The sequence below is a fragment of the Artemia sp. Qi Xiang Cuo genome, chromosome 18 (assembly GCF_049724085.1).
Source record: "Artemia sp. Qi Xiang Cuo chromosome 18, ASM4972408v1, whole genome shotgun sequence".
Taxonomy (NCBI): Eukaryota; Metazoa; Arthropoda; class Branchiopoda; order Anostraca; family Artemiidae; genus Artemia; species Artemia sp. Qi Xiang Cuo.
The window spans coordinates 47,206,717-47,226,334 of record NC_142811.1 but is presented as its reverse complement, the minus strand read 5'-3'; the positions used below and the strand labels follow the sequence as shown (position 1 = coordinate 47,226,334).

Here is a 19,618-nt window from a genome sequence, read left to right as displayed (position 1 = left end):
CATGTTGTGGGAATCTTGACAATGCTGAAACAAAATTGCGTCATATGGAAACATGGAATTCGGTGGGAATATCGCCAGAGATGTCGTGGCTTAACAGGGCATGACTTTGAAACCATTATGCCCCAACTACTTCTTGAGATATTTTCCTCACGTAGTAGAGCAGAGTACGATCCTCTTCCCCCTAAATATGCTACTCTTTTCTAAACTACAGTCTTTTTACATGTTCAGTCTTAAACTATTTTTAAATCATTCTTAATTTCCTATTAAGTTGTTTTCTCTAAAAATATCAAATTGTTTCTTTTTTCTTCAGCATGGTGATATGGACCAAAAGGAGCGCAAGAAAATTATGCGTGCATTCCGTTCTGGATCGCCTCGTATTTTAATCACATCGGATCTTTTAGCTCGTGGAATTGACGTGCAACAAGTATCACTTGTGATTAACTATGATGTGCCCAATCATAGAGATAATTATATTCATAGGTAGGTAGTCCCGGTTTTTTTCATGTGTAAGGTCTGTTTTGGATAAATAAAAGTTCAAATAGGGATAAAATCCTTTTAATAGACAGTGATGATGATAACAGTGATAGAAATTCACAAAAATACCAGATATTTCGGTCACATATACAGTGACCGTCATGAGTAGTAAAACTGATGACGGTCACTGTATATTTGACCGAAATATCTATTATTTTTGTGGATTTCTATCGCTGTTATTATCATAACTGTCTATTAAAAGGATTTTATCCCTATTTGAACTTTTATTTATCGTCATGGAAAGGCAGTGTGGTCTCCGAAATTATCTAGGTCTGTTTTGGAAAGTTGAAATATTTTTTCCCTGATAGTATGATCCATTTTGAGTAGACGTAAAGTATATATTACTGTAGTTAAGGGTATGCCTTGTATCTGAAAAATTTAAATCCTAACTAAACAGCCTTGGGTAATAACAAAAAAAAATTCTCTAACCGACATTCTGACACATTCCTTATGAGTCATCAGCTCTTTATACTAACGTTTACGTCGGTGTAGTTAAGAAAATTGTCGTGTTTTTTTTTATTTTCATGATCAAGTGAATTTTGATGATAAGACATTCATTTCAAAGTGACAATGACAGAAGAAAAAGTTTTGTAGGCTGTTCATTTGCTATCAAAAACCCCATACGACTGAAAGAGGAAAACATAGTATCTGGAGCGGTCGAAAACACATAATAATAAAAAACTAATTTATTTTGTTTATATGTGTTTTTAACATAAAAAAGGTTACAAACATCCGACTTGGAGACCTACTGCTACGTATTAATAGTGTATCTTATTTTTCTTAATTTGTTTTTAGTCACTTAAATGGTTTAGATTTGTTTTCTCATTGGTGACCTTTTGTCATTATGGGCAGCAATTGTTCGCCAAGAAAAAAAATCTAACCTATACTACATACATAAGCTTTTGAGATCAATTTCTATGTATTAATAGTGCATCAAATTTTTCTTGATTCCCTTTTAATCCAATAAATGGTTATAATCATTTTTCTCATTGGGGACCTTCGGCCAGTATTTGCAGCAACTATTGATCTCGATAAAAAATTGTGGTGACAAAATCACTGGCATCCTGGTTCTTTAAGCCTATTTCTTTGTCTAAAGAGGTTTATTCCAATAAAAACAAAATTTTTTGATGAAAATCATTCTTTAATTTCTGTTTTAATGAAATGTTTACTTATAGATTTCATAAAAAGGGGTAGGGGGTCATGTGTCCTCCTGGGTGCCCAATAAGGTTGAAACTTCCTGTGACTATTCTCTAGACCAAGAAAGTCCCACACATAGTTTAGACATAATTAGTTGTACATAATTAGTTGTACATCGAGTGAGCTAAATTTGCACTATTAAAATAACATGCGTATCGGAGCAAATAAAATAACGCTATGTACACCTGATTCTTAAAATTACCCACAACATCTTGGGAATGGCTTAAGAGATCGATTTGAAATTTAGAGGGAGTATTGAAGGGTCAAATGGATTTATAATTTTAAATGGGGAAAAGAGGTGAAGGGGAAATATTGGGAACAGCTTCAGGGATGGAATTAAAACTGGCAAGGAATGATTGAGAAAGGAAGGAGATATAGTGAGGAAGGGATATTTAGATTTGAAGGGACTGGAGATGGAATAACCATTTATATCTCTTATCCACACATAAATAATGTTTTCACCGTGTAAACCCACACCAGGCTTACAATTTATGCCCTATATAATAATGCATTGATTTATGATATATAGTATTATATATATATATATATATATATATATATATATATATATATATATATATATATATATATATAATCCAATCAAAATTTTTATATATATATATATATATATACATACATATATATATATATATATATATATATATATATATATATATATATATATATATATATATATATATATATATATATATATATATATATATATATATATATATATATATATATATATGTATATATATATCATTATAGCGTTATATAATTATTATATAATTTATGAGGGGAGTCTGAGGGGAACTGATCGAGGACAATAATTTGAAAAATAAGTGATTTCAGCTTCAGATCCAAATGAATCTCAATCAGGACAAATCTGGTTGTATTGACTCTTGACGTCTTATTTATATTTTTTTAGCACCAAAACAAATCATAGGCAGTGCAATAGCGCTACCTAAGTAAAGAACAAAGCTGGCAGAATGCATTATTTGTTTTTTTTTGTCTTTGTAAGGGTACTTCGTATCGAAGGAGCTGTCGTAGGAATTTTGAAAAGGACTTATTCGATTGAAAATTATAAGGGCTAGTGCTTTTTTTTATAGTCGAAAATACTTGGTGGGCAACTAACCCCCTTCCCATGCCTACTATTTCTTCAAACACATCCAATCAAAATTTTGAGATAGCCATTTTGTTCAACGTAGTTAAAAAGTCCGGAAATTATGTCTTTGAGGATGACAACCTCTTTTCACATCTCTCAGAGCATAGGTTGTGAGTTATGCCCTTGATCAATTCTATTTTCCCAAAATAATATAAAAATTTTCCACTTCAGTTCAGATTTTTCTCAAAGAGATGAAAAATTTAAAATACTTCCAAATTTTTTATAGAAGATAGAAAAGTTCAAGTTCTCTTCTGAATTTTACCAACGAACACAATTCAATTCTAATTTCTCCAGAGAAAATAAAAAGCTTCCACTTCAGTTTTAAGTTCACCAAGACATAAAAAATTTAAAGTTCTGTTCTAATTTTGTCCGTAGAAGATAGGAAAAGTTATACTATGATTGTGATTATTTTCCATGAAGATAAAAAGTTTCACTTTAATTCTAAATTTTCTTAAATTCAGTTACGACTTTTCAAATAGAGATGAAAAAAATTTAAAGTTCTGTTCCAAATTTTTCATAGAAGATTGGGAAAGTTATACTTTGATCGTGAATATTCAAGTTCTCTTCTGAATTTTACCAAAGAACACAATTCAATTCTAATTTCTCCAGAGAAAATAAAAAGCTTCCACTTCAGTTTTAAGTTCACCATGACATAAAAAATTTAAAGTTCAGTTCTAAATTTTTACATAGAAGATAGGAAAAGTTTTACTATGATTGTGATTATTTCTTATGAAGCTTAAAAGTTTCACTTCAATTTTAAATTTCTCAAAGAAGTGAAAAAAAGTTCAACTTCGATTCTGAATTTTCTCAATGAAAATGAAATAAGTTATTGATCATTTCTATTTTCCCAAAATAATATAAAATTTCCCACTTCAATTCAGATTTTTCTCAAAGAGATGAAAAATTTAAAATACTGTTCCAAATTTTCCATAGAAGATAGAAAAGTTCAAGTTCTCTTCTGAATTTTACCAAAGAACATAATTCAATTCTAATTTCTCCAGAGAAAATAAAAAGCTTCCACATCAGTTTAAGTTCACCAAGACATAAAAATTTAAAGTTCTGTTCTAAATTTTTCCATAGAAGATAGGAAAAGTTATACTATGATTGTGATTATTTTCCATGAAGATAAAAAGTTTCATTCTAATTCTAAATTTTCTTAAATTCAATTCCGACCTTTCTCAAAGAGATGAAAAAATTTAATCCTCTGAATTTTACCAACGAACACAATTCAATTCTAATTTCTACAGAGAAAATAAAAAGCTTCCACTTCAGTTTTAATTTGACCAATACATAAAAAATTTAAAGTTCTGTTCTAAATTTTTCCCGTAGAAGATAGGAAAAGTTATACTATGATTGTGATTATTTTCCATGAAGATAAAAAGTTTCACTTTAATTCTAAATTTTCTTAAATTCAGTTCCGACTTTTCACATAGAGATGAAAAAAATTTAAAGTTCTATTCCAAATTTTTCATAGAATATTGGAAAAGTTATACTCTGATTGTGAATATTCAAGTTCTCTTCTGAATTTTACCAAAGAACACATTTCAATTCTAATTTCTCCAGAGAAAATAAAAAGCTTCCACTTCAGTTTTAAGTTCGCCATGACATAAGAAATTTAAAGTTCAGTTCTAAATTTTTCAATAGAAGATAGGAAAAGTTATACCATGATTGTGATTATTTTCTATGAACATAAAGTTTCACTTTAATTCTAAATTTTCTGAAATTCAGTTTCGGCTTTTCTCAAAGAGATGAAAAAATTTAAAGTTCTGTTCCAAATATTTTCCCGGAAGAAGAAAAGTTCAACTTCGATTCTGAATTTTCTTAATGAAAATGAAATAAGTTATTGATCAATTCTATTTTTCCAAATAATATAAAAAGTTTCCACTTCATTTCATATTTTTCTCAAATATATTAAAAAATTTAAAATACTGTTCAAAATTTTTCATAGAAGCAATAAAAGTTCAATTTCTATTCTTAATTTTACCAGAGAATACACTTCAATTCTAATTTCACAAGATAAAATAAAAAGCTTCCACTTAAGTTTTAAGGTCACCAAGACATAAAAAAGTTTAAAGTTCAATTCAAAATTTTTATGTCGAAGATAGGAAAAGTTATACTATGATTGTGATTATTTTCTATGAAGATAAAAAGTTTCACTTTAATTCTAAATTTTCTTAAATTCTGTTCCGACTTTTCACATAGAGATGAAAAGATTTAAAGTTCTGATCCAAATTTTTCTTAGAAGATAGAAAAGTTCAAGTTCTCTTCTGAATTTTACCAACGAACACAATTCAATTCTAATTTCACCAAAGAAAATAAAAAGCTTCCACTTCAGCTTTAAGTTCACCAAGACATAAAAAATTTAAAGTTCAGTTCTAAATTTTCCCGTAAAAGATAGGAATAGTTATACCATGATTGTGATTATTTTCAATGAACATAAAAAGTTTCACTTTAATTCTAAATTTTCTTAAATTCAGTTCCGGCTTTTCTCAAAAAGATGAAAAAATTTAAAGTTCTGTTCCAAATATTTTCCCGGAAGAAGAAAAGTTCAACTTCGATTCTGAATTTTCTTAATGAAAATGAAATAAGTTATTGATCAATTCTATTTTCCCAAAATAATATAAAAATTTTCCACTTCAGTTCAGATTTTTCTCAGAGATGAAAAATTTAAAATACTTCCAAATTTTTTATAGAAGATAGAAAAGTTCAAGTTCTCTTCTGAATTTTACCAAAGAACACAATTCAATTCTAATTTCTCCAGAGAAAATAAAAAGCTTCCACTTCAGTTTTAAGTTCACCAAGACATAACAAATATAAAGTTCTGTTCTAAATTTTTCCGTAGAAGATAGGAAAAGTTATACTATGATTGTGATTATTTTCCATGAAGATAAAAAGTTTCACTTTAATTCTAAATTTTCTTAAATTCAGTTCCGACTTTTCAAATAGAGATGAAAAAAATTTAAAGTTCTGTTCCAATTTTTCATAGAAGATTGGAAAAGTTATACTTTGATCGTGAATATTCAGGTTCTCTTCATAATTTTACCAAAGAACACAGTTCAATTCTAATTTCCCAAAAGAAAATAAAAAGCTTCCACTTCAGTTTTAATTTCGCCATGACATCAAATAATTTAAGTTCAGTTCTAAATTTTTTCATAGAAGATAGGAAAAGTTCTACTATGATTGTGATTATTTCCTATGAAGCTTAAAAGTTTCACTTCAATTTTAAATTTCTCAAAGAAGTGAAAAAAAGTTCAACTTCGATTCTGAATTTTCTCAATGAAAATGAAATAAGTTATTGATCATTTCTATTTTCTCAAAATATTATAAAATTTCCCACTTCAATTCAGATTTTTCTCAAAGAGATGAAAAATTTAAAATACTGTTCCAAATTTTCCATAGAAGATAGAAAAGTTCAAGTTCTCTTCTGAATTTTACCAAAGAACATAATTCAATTCTAATTTCTCAAGAGAAAATAAAAAGCTTCCACATCAGTTTAAGTTCACCAAGACATAAAAATTTAAAGTTCTGTTCTAAATTTTTCCATAGAAGATAGGAAAAGTTATACTATGATTGTGATTATTTTCCATGAAGATAAAAAGTTTCATTTTAATTCTAAATTTTCTTAAATTCAATTCCGACCTTTCTCAAAGAGATGAAAAAATTTAATCCTATGAATTTTACCAACGAACACAATTCAATTCTAATTTATCCAGAGAAAATAAAAAGCTTCCACTTCAGTTTTAAGTTCACCAAGACATAAAAAAGTTAAAGTTATGTTCTAAATTTTTCCCGTAGAAGATAGGAAAAGTTATACTATGATTGTGATTATTTCCATGAAGATAAAAAGTTTCACTTTAATTCTAAATTTTCTTAAATTCAGTTCCGACTTTTCACATAGAGATGAAAAAAATTTAAAGTTCTATTCCAAATTTTTCATAGAAGATTGGAAAAGTTATACTCTGATTGTGAATATTCAAGTTCTCTTCTGAATTTTACCAAAGAACACATTTCAATTCTAATTTCTCCAGAGAAAATAAAAAGCTTCCACTTCAGTTTTAAGTTCGCCATGACATAAGAAATTTAAAGTTCAGTTCTAAATTTTTCAATAGAAGATAGGAAAAGTTATACTATAATTGTGATTATTTCCTATGAAGATTTAAAGTTTTACTTCAATTTTAAATTTTCTCAAAGAAGTGAAGAAAAGTTCAACTTCGATTCTGAATTTTCTCAATGAAAATGAAATAAGTTATTGATCATTTCTAGTTTCTCAAAATATTATAAAATTTCATACTTCAATTCAGATTTTTCTCAAAGAGATGAAAAAATTTAAAATACTGTTCCGAATTTTCCATAGAAGATAGAAAAGTTCAAGTTCTCTTCTGAATTTTACCAAAGAACATAATTCAATTCTAATTTCTCCAGAGAAAATAAAAAGCTTCCACATCAGTTTAAGTTCACCAAGACATAAAAAATTTAAAGTTCAGTTCTAAATTTTTCCATAGAAGATAGGAAAAGTTATACTATGATTGTGTTTATTTTCCATGAAGATAAAAAGTTTCTTTTTAATTCTAAATTTTCTTAAATTCAATTCCGACCTTTCTCAAAGAGATGAAAAAATTTAAAATATTGTTCCAAATTTTTCATAGAAGATTGGAAAAGTTATACTTTATTGTGAATATTCTTCATGAATATATGGAGCTCCACTTTAATTCTAAGTTTTCTCGAAGAAGTACAAAATGTACAATTTCTCTTCTGAATTTCATTAGAGAGGAGAAAAAAAGTTAGCTCAATTATGAAATTTACCAATGAAAATTAAAAAGCTTCCATTTCAGTTAATAATTTCACAATGACATAAAAATTTAAAGTTAAATTATAAATTTTTTTCATAGAAGATAGGAATGGCTATACTATGATAGTGATTATTTACCATGAAGATAAAAAGTTTCACTCTATTTCTAATTTTTCTTAAATTCAGTCCATTCATCTAACCACCAAAAACAATAGGTTAGGTTAGGTATAAATAAATATTAATAAATAATGAGAAACATTTCTCAATGTTTAAGTTAGGTTAGGTTAGCTTATCATGAGCGCTCATGATAAGTTAACCTAACCTAGCCTAACTTAAACATGGAGAAATGTTGTGTTCGTTGGTGTTCGTAGAATTGAATTGTGTTCGTTGGTAAAATTCAGAAGAGAACTTGAACTTTTCTATCTTCTATAAAAAATTTGGAAGTATTTTAAATTTTTCATCTCTTTGAGAAAAATCTGAACTGAAGCGGAAAATTTTGATGTTATTTTTGGAAAATAGAATTGATCAATAACTTATTTCATTTTCATTAAGAAAATTCAGAATCAAAATTGAACTTTTCTTCTTCCGGGAAAATATTTGGAAGAGAACTTTAAATTTTTTCCTCTCTTTGAGAAAAGCCGGAACTAAATTTAAGAAAATTTAGAATTAAAGTGAAACTTTTTATGTTCATAGAAAATAATCACAATCATGGTATAACTTTTCGTATCTTCTACGGAAAAATTTAGAACTGAACTTTAAATTTTTTATGTCTTGGTGAACTTAAAGCTGAAGTGGAAGCTTTTTATTTTCTTTGGTGAAATTAGAATTGAATTATGTTCGTTGGTAAAATTAAGAAGAGAACTTGAACTTTTATATCTTCTAAGAAAAATTTGGATCAGAACTTTAAATTTTTTCATCTCTATGTGAAAAGTCGGAACAGAATTTAAGAAAATTTAGAATTAAAGTGAAACTTTTTATCTTCATAGAAAATAATCACAATCATAGTATAACTTTTCCTATCTTCTACAGAAAAATTTTGAATTGAACTTTAAATTTTTTTATGTCTTGGTGAACTTAAAACTGAAGTGGAAGCTTTTTATTTTCTCTGGTGAAATTAGAATTGAAATGTATTTTATGGTAAAATTCAGAAGAGAACTTGAACTCTTCTATCTTCTAAGAAATATTTGGAACAGTATTTTAAATTTTTTCATCTCTTTGAGAAAAATATGAACTGAAGTGGAAACTTTTTATATTATTTGGAAAAATAGAATTGATCAATAGCTTATTTCATTTTCATTAAGAAAATTCAGAATCGAAGTTGATATTTTCTTCTTCCGGGAAAATATTTGGAACAGAACTTTAAATTTTTTCATCTCTTTGAGAAAAGCCGGAACTGAATTTAAGAAAATTTAGAATTAAAGTGAAACTTTTTATCTTCATAGAAAATAATCACAATCATGGTATAACTTTTCCTATCTTCTATGGAAAAATTTAGAACTGAACTTTAAATTTTTTATGTCTTGGTGAACTTAAAGCTGAAGTGGAAGCTTTTTATTTTCTTTGGTGAAATTAGAATTGAATTGTGTTCGTTGGTAAAATTCAGAAGAGAACTTGAACTTTTCTATCTTCTAAGAAAAATTTGGATCAGAACTTTAAATTTTTTCATCTCTATGTGAAAAGTCGGAACAGAATTTAAGAAAATTTAGAATTAAAGTGAAACTTTTTATCTTCATAGAAAATAATCACAATCATGGTATAACTTTTCCTATCTTCTACGGAAAAATTTAGAACTGAACTTTAAATTTTTATGTCTTGGTGAACTTAAAACTGAAGTGGAAGCATTTTATTTTTCCTGAAGAAATTAGAATTGAATTATGTTCTTTGGTAAAATTCAGATTAGAACTTGAACTTTTCTATCTTCTAAGAAAAATTTGGAACAATATTTTAAATTTTTTCATCTCTTTGAGAAAAATCTGAATTGAAGTGGAAAATTTTATAATATTTTGAGAAAAAAGAATTGATCAATAATTTATTTCATTTTCATTAAGCAAATTCAGAATCGAAGTTGAACTTTTCTTCTTTCGGGGAAATATTTGGAACAGAACTTTAAATTTGACTCTTTGAGAAAGGTCGGAACTTAATTTAAGAAAATATAGAATTAAAGTGAAACTTTTTATCTTCATAGAAAATAATCACAATCATGATATAAATTTTCTTATCTTCTATGAAAAATTTAGAACAATATTTAAAATTTTGTCATCTCTTTGAGAAAAATCTGAATTGAAGTGGAAAATTTTATATTATTTTGAGAAAAAAGAATTGATCAATAACTTATTTCATTTTCATTGAGAAAATTCAGAATTGAAATTGAACTTTTCTTCACTTCTTTGAGAAAATTTAAAATTGAAGTGAAAATTTTAATCTTCATAGAAAATAATCACAATCATAGTATCACTTTTCCTATCTTCTACGGAAAAATTTAGAAGTGAACTTTAAATTTTTTATGTCTTGGTGAACTTAAAACTGAAGTGTAAGCTTTTTATTTTCTATGGTGAAATTAGAATTGAATTGTGTTCTTTGGTAAAATTCAGAAGAGAACTTGAATATTCACGATCAAAGTATAACTTTTCCAATATTCTGTGAAAAATTTGGAACAGAACTTTAAATTTTTTTCATCTCTATGTGAAAAGTCGGAACTGAATTTAAGAAAATTTAGAATTAAAGTGAAACTTTTCCTATTTTCTACGGAAAAATTTAGAACTGAACTTTAAATTTTTTATGTCTTGGTGAACTTAAAACTGAAGTGGAAGCTTTTTATTTTCTCTGGAGAAATTAGAATTGAATTGTGTTCTTTGGTAAAAATCAGAAGAGAACTTGAACTTTTCTATCTTCTATGAAAAATTGAGCCTGCTAGTAGTATCTTTATCTCTAAAAATTCTTTTTCTTACATCTTTGACCTTTTTAATAGATATTCTGAACGTTTGACGTTCTAGCATACTCTAAAAATAATGAACACTTAACAAAATAATGCATAAGATATTTTTAATGAAATAACGAGATGTAGAATATTAATATAAAAATATGTTAAGTACATTATTATACATTATTAGTACACTTTCGCTTCACTTTCCGTCAATTCATCTTTATATTCATTGATGATATTGTCTGCTAATGTCCTTTTTATTCTGCCTGCGGTTTCACTGTCTATTGTCCCATTATTTTTACATAGATAGCAGTTTTGACATATTGACAAGATATGATTAATGACATTATTGCAGGAGTATGCTTGTCTTCTTCTTGTTCTCTTTAAAATGCTAATACCGGAAAGATGCTGATAGGATGTATCAACAGGTAATGTGTTACCAGCAACAGTAGCAAGGAGTTGTCCCCGATCATCGACAATTATTTTTAAGTTTGCATTCTCTTTGAGCACTAATTTCTCTGGTAATGTTACTCTCGCATATCCACCGTTTACACGATTGAATTTCTTGGGTACTCCAAAGAAATCTAGCTTCTCGCTGTCATGACAACGCATGCACACATTTCCAATAGTGTCACCACTTGCACTCGTTTCATAGTTCAGGTATTTCTCCTTGTCAGCATTCAACGTGACGATGATTTTTTCATGTGTACATACTTTCGTCGAATAATTCATCTTCACTTTTTTACAGATATGAATTGTGTGTTTATCCTTCCACTGTGAAAAAAATACTGATTTAATGCACACAATAAACTAGGTAGTGTCGATAACCTGCCATAGAGTACCAGTGGGAAAGCTTAGTCGTGTCTAAGAACAAGCACAGAGTACGATTGGTAGTGCCGTAAGTATATTTCATATCATTTTAAGATACGTAAAAAAGTTAAAAAAATACAATGTTAAAAAAATTTCAATAATTATTTTTAAAAAAAAAATGGTGGGAGGGGGGGGAGGGGTCCCGGTGGTCTTTGGGGGCTCGAGGGGCATTAGGGGGACTGGGGGCCTTTGGGGTTGGGGATATAGGACCTTACGACACTGATCAAATGGAACTTGTCTATTATAACGACCACAGAGTTTCACCCTCAAATCCTCTTCTAAAACATCTTCAAAAATCATCTTTTAAAATGTCTCTAACCGTTTCGCCGAAATAATTCCCTAAAATAATAATTTGTTCTGAAAAGATATAATAATGCCTTAAAAAAGTATTAAATTGGGGGCTCAGGAGCCTTTTGGGCACCGGGGGCCCTTTAGGGGCTCGGGGGGGGGTGCCTTCTGTGTCTCAATGCAAAAAAATATTAAAAAATGGGGGAGGGGGAGGAGGAGGGGATGGGGAGGGGGAAGAGGGGGAGGGGGATGGGGCGGTGAGGAGGAGGGAGGAGATGGAGGGAAAGGGAGGGGAGGGGCCCTTTGGGGGCCAAGGGGGTGGGGAGGGGAGGGACCCTTTGGGGCCCGGGGGGTCCTTTGGGTGTCTGGGGGACCCTTGAGGGCCGGGTGGTCCTTTGGGAGCCCGGGGGACCTTTGAGGACCGGGGGCTTCCTTCGGGGTTGGGGTAGGGGGATCGGAACCCTTTGAGGTTGGGGTAGAGGATCTCACGACATTGTTCAATGGAACTTGTGTAGTATAATGACCACAGAGTTTCACCCTCAAATCCTCTTCCAAAATCTCTTCAAAAATCATCTTTTAAAATGTCTCTAACTGTTTCGCCGAAATAATTCCATAACCTGTCTAAAACAGTTTCGCCCAAATAATCCCTAAACGTAATTTCAGCGTAAATTTCAAATTACTAAGAAACCTGATTCCCTCGCTAAAACAATTCATCGCTAAGATCTAAACATTCGCTCGGAGACAGTTCTCTTTAGAAACAACAAATTAATTCCCCTTTCGTGAATCAATTCTCTTTAGAAACAACAAATTAATTCCCCTTTCATGTCAATCAATCAATCACGACATCATCTGTCATGTGTGATCTAAACTTTGCCCCGGAAACATTCTCTTTGGAAATACATCAAAGACATTAATTAACTTGACGTCATCTGTCAGACATTAATTAACCTTGCCCGGAAACAATTTGATTAATGACTCAATAATCCATGAAAGTGAGAAAGTTCCTGTTTTTCCATTCTCACTGACAAAAACCATAAATTGCTGTTGACATCCATGAAAAACATCAAATAAACTGACCAGCACACATAACCATCCAAGAAAACAGACATAAATTTGACAAAGTTCCTGTTTTTTCATTCTCACTGACAAAAACAATAAAAACAGCCTTAAAAGTGAGAAAGTTCCTGTTTTTAAGATTCTCACTGACAAAAACCATAAATTGCTGTTGACATCCATGAAAAAAATCAAATAAATCGACCAACACACATAACCATCCATGAAACATCCATAAATGTGACAAAATTCCTGTTTTTTCATTCTCACTGACAGCAAACAGACATAAATTATGTAAAAAAAAGTTGTAGGTGGCAGCAGGGGTGAGGGATCAGAGTATAAGATAGCCTTCTACTCATATAACAGGGCTTTTGGGGTTGGTGCAAACACGCAGAGTCTGAGGGTGAGGGTTGTAAGTTATGCCCCTGGGGCATTTTAAGTTCTTATGAAAGAGATGGTTGTATAAACTTTAAAAGTGACTTATTTGGTTGAAATTGGAAGTTCTAGTTCCCTTTTACGAGGCAATAGTGACAGAGGTAAACTAGCCCACCCCCGAACCCCCACCGTCATACCTCCCAAACTGCCCCTATTTTCACCAAACGCTTCTGGTTGAAATTATTCGATGGCAATTCTGTTTAAAATAGTACAAAGAACATAGAACACTGCCTCTAGGGTTGACACACTTCACCAGAGCCCTGGATTTAGGGCTTTAAGCTATGCCCTGGAGGCATATAAGGTTCTTATAGAATGGGTGGTCGTATTAAACTTAGATGGCTTGTGTCAAGACCAGAACATAATTTGCACATTATTGAAAACAAAACACATTTAAAATGTTTTCACTTTGTTTTTACTTTTTTTAAATGTTTTTTATTAGATATATGAAGGGGGACAAATGAATATGCATTGGCAGTTTAAATTACATATGCTGATATTTATTTCTTTAAATCTTAATATTTTTTTTATTTATTACAGTTACAACGAAACTCAAAACGAACAGAAATTACAATAAATAACCGAGGCAAACTCAAAACGAGCAGAAATTAGCATGAGTAGGGCTCAAAACTTCTATACCTCCCCAAGGCAAGAACATAATTTGCACTTTACTGAAAAAAAAAACAAATGAATTTGCATTTTCAGTTCAATCTGCATATGCTGATATTTATTCCTTAAAATAATAATGATAAATAATTTTTCAAAGTTATAAAAGTGATAACATTTATTTTCGTTTCTAAGAAAAAGACTATAATATAAAACGAACAGAAATTAATTAAAAAAAAACTTTTTCCCAAAAATTTGTTTTCAAAGAAAAGTAAAAACTCCATTAAACCACAAAAGAAGAAAAATTGAATCAAATAATCTACCAATCGTAGAACTACCACAAATTGCTTTTGAGCCCTATTCATATTAATTTCTGCTCATTTTAAGTTTGAATCACTAATTATTGTAATTTCTATTCGTTTTGGGCTCCAATTTTTTTTATCTCTGCTAACTTGTTGTGGTTTTACACTTAATAGATTTTTTATCCTATTTTGGTTCATTTTTGGTTTATAAGAGTTCTTTACATTTCTTTGAAAAATTTATTTCTGGAAAGAGTTTTTTTTTTATTAATCTCTATACAAGGCCAAAAATTATTGTAGACTTCTAAGTATCTGTTTGAATAATATGCAATGTTGTATAAATCCAAATTCTTATATAAGAATGCTATTAAAAGATGCTGCGTTATTTCGTCTAGAATGTAAATAGTAGATTGCTTGTTTCATATACCCATTAAAAAAAACTTTCTCAACAAAGGAAGTTTTAAAGAAAAAGTAAATAACTCCATTGAACCAAAAAAAAAAATTATCAAATAATCTACCAGGAATACAACTACCACAAATCAGTGAAACGGTTCGTGGTAACAAACTGTAAGTAAGGAGCGACCCGGCTCAATAGTATCCGAAACTCTAAATAACGGGATTTTGACACCAATAGATACATCAAAAGAATCAGATTTTGATACTGATTTCAAACATATAATTTTCATCAAATTTAGTTCTACCAATCAAAAGTTAAGCGCCTGAGAAAATTTGTCTGATTTTCAAAAAAAGAAAGAAAGACCCCCTATAGAACCTTAATAAAAATCCTACCATCCGATTCAGTGTATCAGAGAACACTACTGTAGAGGTTTCAAGCTCCTATCTGAAAAAATGTGGAATTTTGTATTTTTGGCCAGAGGAAACTTCACGGATGCATATTCATTTGTTTTTTTTTCCAGGGGTGATCGTATCGACCGAGTGATCCTAGAATATCGTGGGAGGGCTTGTTCAAACGGAAATTAAAAGTTCTTGTGTCCTTTTTAAGTTACCAAAAAATTGTTTAAAAATTGTTAAGTTACCAAAGTGTCCTTTTTAAGTTACCAATATAAATGTTTTTACTTTTATAACTTTAATAAAACAAATAATACTAAAAAATATCAGTATATGTATATTAAACTGACAATGCACATTCATTTGTATTTTTTTTCAATAAAGTGCAAATTATGTTCTGGGCTTGAGAAGGCATAGGGATTTTGAGCCCAGCTTATGTTAATTTCTGGTTGTTTTGAGTTTGACTCGGTTATTTATTGTAATTTCTGTTCCTTTTGGGTTTCATTCATTTATCGATTCTGATTGGTGGTAGTTTCACGCTTGGTAGATTTTTTTATTTTATTTTCGCTCATTTTTTGTTTAATGGAGATCTTTACTTATCTTTGAAAAACTGATTTTGTGGAAAAAGTTTTTTAATTAATTTCTGTTTTTTATATTGGCATAGTCTTTTCAGAGAAAAAGAAAATAATACTTTAAATCTTTTCATTTTTTTAAGAGTTTATAGTTTGGCCTTATATTTGTTTGCTGGAGAAATATTTTCAGCAATTTTTAACAACATACACCCTCTTAAAAATTTGGACACAAGTAGTAGTGTTTAATTTAGTTTCATACCTCCTCTAGTTGACCTGAAATGGAAAACTTGATACCATTCGCAAAAAAGTCTGTTTACTTTCTTTGAGAGCTTGCATGCACTTACGCTATTTTGATTTGGTTAGATTTTAAGAGCAGAAGCATCCCCAAAAGTTTGAACATAATGTCCTCAATCGTTTTTCGAATACTGCTGAGATGCCTTATTGGGAATTAGTATTAACACAGTGCATTTTGATTTAATCTTATGGCAACATTTAGTTTGGAGCTCTTTTTGAAATTTCTATAACAACTTTCTATATTAACTTTATTTGCCCCCAGGGCATTACTTACAACCCTTGCCCTGAGGGCTCTGAGGGGGTTATCATCCTAAAAGACCTAATTTCAAGAAATTTCAACAACGTTGAAAAAAATAGATATCTCAAAATTTTGATTGGATGTGTTTGGGAGTAGGAAGCTATCATGAGTTACTGACAGGACATAATTTATGCATGTTTTTATGGTTTTTGTCACTGAGAATGAAAAAACAGGATTTTTCTCACTTTGATGCATTTTCTTGGTTAGATTTCTGAGATATTGATTTGCACAATCAAGGGGAATTATTGATTCACGAAAGGGGAATTAAGAAACAAATATGGCTTCTTTGGTCTTTAGTTCTGAGGGATAAATGGTCTTTAGGTCACAGAGATAAATTAATATTCTATTTTTAAATATGGCTACTCTGGTCTTTAGTGTCAGGAATTAGAAATGACATCACTTGTTATCTTCGAATTATGCGGGAGTCTAAAGAGATAGAAAAATCCTTTTTTAAACACGGCTTCTCTGATATTTAGGTCTGAGGGATAAATTAATAATCTATCGAAACCATAATAGTGTAGCTAGGAACACCTTTGAGGTGAAGAGATTAACGCGGGAATTGATTTCCTAGGAATTTCAAATGTGACAGCGCAGGGATGACAAAACAAAAGGAACACGCAGAAATTACTTTTAGGGGATTATTTGGGCGAAACCGTTTGAGACATTTTAATGGATTATTTGGGCGAAACCGTTTGAGACATTTTAGAACAGGATTTTAGAAGATGATTTAGAAGATGATTGGGGTGAAAGTCTGTGGTCGTTATAATACACAAGTTCCATTAGAACAATGGTGTGAGGTCCCCTACCCCAACCCCAAAGGGCCCCCTACCAAAACCCCAAAGGGCACCCGGGCCCAAAAAGGCCCCCCGGGCCCCCAAAAGCCCCCCGACGTCCCCAAAAACCCCCCGGCCCTGAAAGGCCCCCGAGCTCCCAAAAGCCCCCTGAGCCCCCAGAGGCCCCCGGGTCCCCAAAGGTCCCCAGTGCCCCCAAAAGCCCACGAGCCCCTCCCTTCCTCCCTCCCTTTTTGAATTTTTTTTTTACGTTTTTTCGGACTGGACTTTTTAGACTTAGAAATTATCTAACAATTTTTCGTTTTTTTCTTTAACCCATTGGCATAGGGTTTTAGCCTAGAGTCTTAGCTTAGTTTTATTTAGAGTTGAAGTTTAGTTTAGTTATAGTTAAGAATTTAAAGTTTTACACTAGAGTATTATCTTCGAGTATTAGTTAGAGTTATATTTTAAGTTATTTATAGTTCATAATTTAGTGTTTTAGAAAAAAGCTTTAGATTTTAGTTTTAGTTATATTGGAAGTTTAGTTTAGTTATAGCTAAGAGTTCAGAGTTTCAGCTTGTAGTCCAATCTTAGAGTTTTAGTTATAGTTATAGTTTAGTTTAGTTATAATTAAGAATTTAGAGTTTTAAATTAGAGTCTTAGCTTGGAGTTTTAGTTATAGTTGAAGTTTAGTTTATTTATAGTTAAGAATTTAGAGTTTTAGCTTGAAGTCATAGCTTAGAGTTTTAGTTCAAGTTGTAGTTTAGTGAAGTTTTAGTTAAGAGTTTAGAGTTTTAGCCTAGAGTTTTAGCTTATAGTCTTAGCTTAGAGTTTTTGTTGAAGTTCTAGTTTAGTTTTAGTTAAGAGTTTAGAGTTTTACCTTAGAGTCTTAGCTTAGAGTTTTTGTTAGAGTTGAAGTTTACTTTAGTTTTAGTTAAAAATTTAGAGTTTTAGTTGAGAGTCTTAGCTTAGAGTTTTTGTTAGAGTTCTAGTTTAGTTTAGTTTTAGTTAAGAGTTTAGAGTTTCTAGCTTAGAGTCTTAGCTTAGAGTTTCTGTTGAAGTTCTAGTTTAGTTTACTTTTAGTTAAGAGTTTAGAGTTTTAGCTTAGAGTCTTAGCTTAGAGTTTTAGTTAGATTTTAAGTTTAGTTTAGTTATAGTTAATATTTTAGAGCTTTAGCTTAGAGTCATATTTTATAGTTTTAGTTAAAGTTGAATTTTAGTTAAGTTTTAGTTAAGAGTTTAGAGTTTTAGTCTAGAGTCTTAGCTTAGAGTTTTTGTTGAAGTTTAGTTTAGTTATAGTTAAGAGTTGAAAGTTTTTAGCTTAGAGTCTTAGCTTAGAGTTTTTGTTAGAGTTCTATTTTTGTTTAGTTTTAGTTAAGAGTTTAGAGTTTTACCTTAGAGTCTTAACATAGAGTTTTAGTTAGAGTTGAAGTTTAGTTTATTTATAGTTAAGAGTTTAGAGTTTTAGCTTATTGTCATAGCTTCGAGTTTTTGTTAGAGCTCTACTTTAGTTTAGTTTTAGTTAAGAGTTTGGAGTTTTACCTTAGAGTCTTAGCTTAGAGTTTTAGTTAGAGTTGAAGTTTACTTTAGTTTTAGTTAAGAGTTAGAGTTTTAGCTTAGAGTCTTAGCTTAGAGTTTTAGCTAAAGTTGAAATTTAGTTTAGTAATAGTTAAGAGTTTTGAGTTTTAGCTTATAGTCATAGCTTAGAGTTTTTGTTACGGTTCTAGTTTAGTTTAGTTTTAGTTAATAGTTTAGACTTTTACCTTAGAGTATTATCTTATATCTTTAGTTAGAGATGAAGTATAGTTTAGTTATATTTAAAATTTTAGAGTTTTTAGCTTACAGTCTTAGCTTAGAGTTTTTGTTAGAGTTCTAGTTTAGTTTAGTTTTAGTTAAGAGTTTAGAGTTTTACCTTAGAGTCTTAACTTAGAGTTTTAGTTAAAGTTTAGTTTAGTTAAGTTTTAGTTAAGAGTTTAGAGTTTTAGCCTAGCGTCTTAGCTTAGACCTTTAGTTAGAGTTCTAGTTTAGTTTAGTTTTAGTTAAGAGTTTGGAATCTTAACTTTGAGTCATAGCTTAGAGTTTTAGTTAGAGTTGTAGTTTAGTTTAGTTTAGTTTTAGTTTATAGTTTTAGCTTAGAGTCTTAGCGTAGAGTTTTAGTTAGAGTTAAAGTTTAGTTTAGTTATAGTTAAGAGTTTAGAGTTTTAGCCTAGAGTCTTAGCTTAGAGTTTTAGTTAGAGCTCTAGTTTAGTTTAGTTTTAGTTAAGAGTTTAGAGTTCTAGCCTAGAGTCTTAGCTTAGAGTTTTTGTTAGAGTTCTAGTTTAGTTTAGTTTAGTTTAGTTAAGAGCTTTGAGTTTTACCTTAGAATCTTAGCTTAGAGTTTTAGTTAGAGTTGAAGTTTACTTTAGTTATAGTTAAGAATTTAGAGTTTTAGCTTTGAGTCAAAGCTTAGAGTTTTAGTTAAAGTTTTAGTTTAGTTAAGTGTTAGTTAGGAGTTTAGAGTTTTAGCCTAGGGTCTTAGCTTAGAGTTTTTGTTAGAGTTCTAGTTTAGTTTCGTTATAGCTAAGAGTTTGGAGTTTTACCTTAGAGTCTTAGCTTTGAGTTTCTCCACGTTTAAGTTAGGTTAGCTTATCATGAGCGCTCATGATAAGCTAACCTAACCTAACTTAAACGTGGAGAAACCCAACCTCTAACCTAACCTAATCTAACCTATGGTTTTTGGTATTTCTATGTAATAAT

At 30.1% G+C, this 19,618-nt stretch overlaps 1 protein-coding gene across 1 annotated transcript in view; it reads left to right on the top strand.

Annotated features, from left to right (window-relative positions):
- The window catches only part of LOC148941575 (eukaryotic initiation factor 4A-I-like), a 450,045-nt gene that overhangs the window by 371,751 nt on the left and 58,676 nt on the right, over positions 1 to 19,618 (top strand). Inside the window, exon 9 of the mRNA XM_089104411.1 lies at positions 311 to 480. Within this exon, the coding sequence (XP_088960537.1) occupies positions 311 to 480 (170 nt within the window). The remainder of the gene's footprint in view (positions 1 to 310; positions 481 to 19,618) is intronic.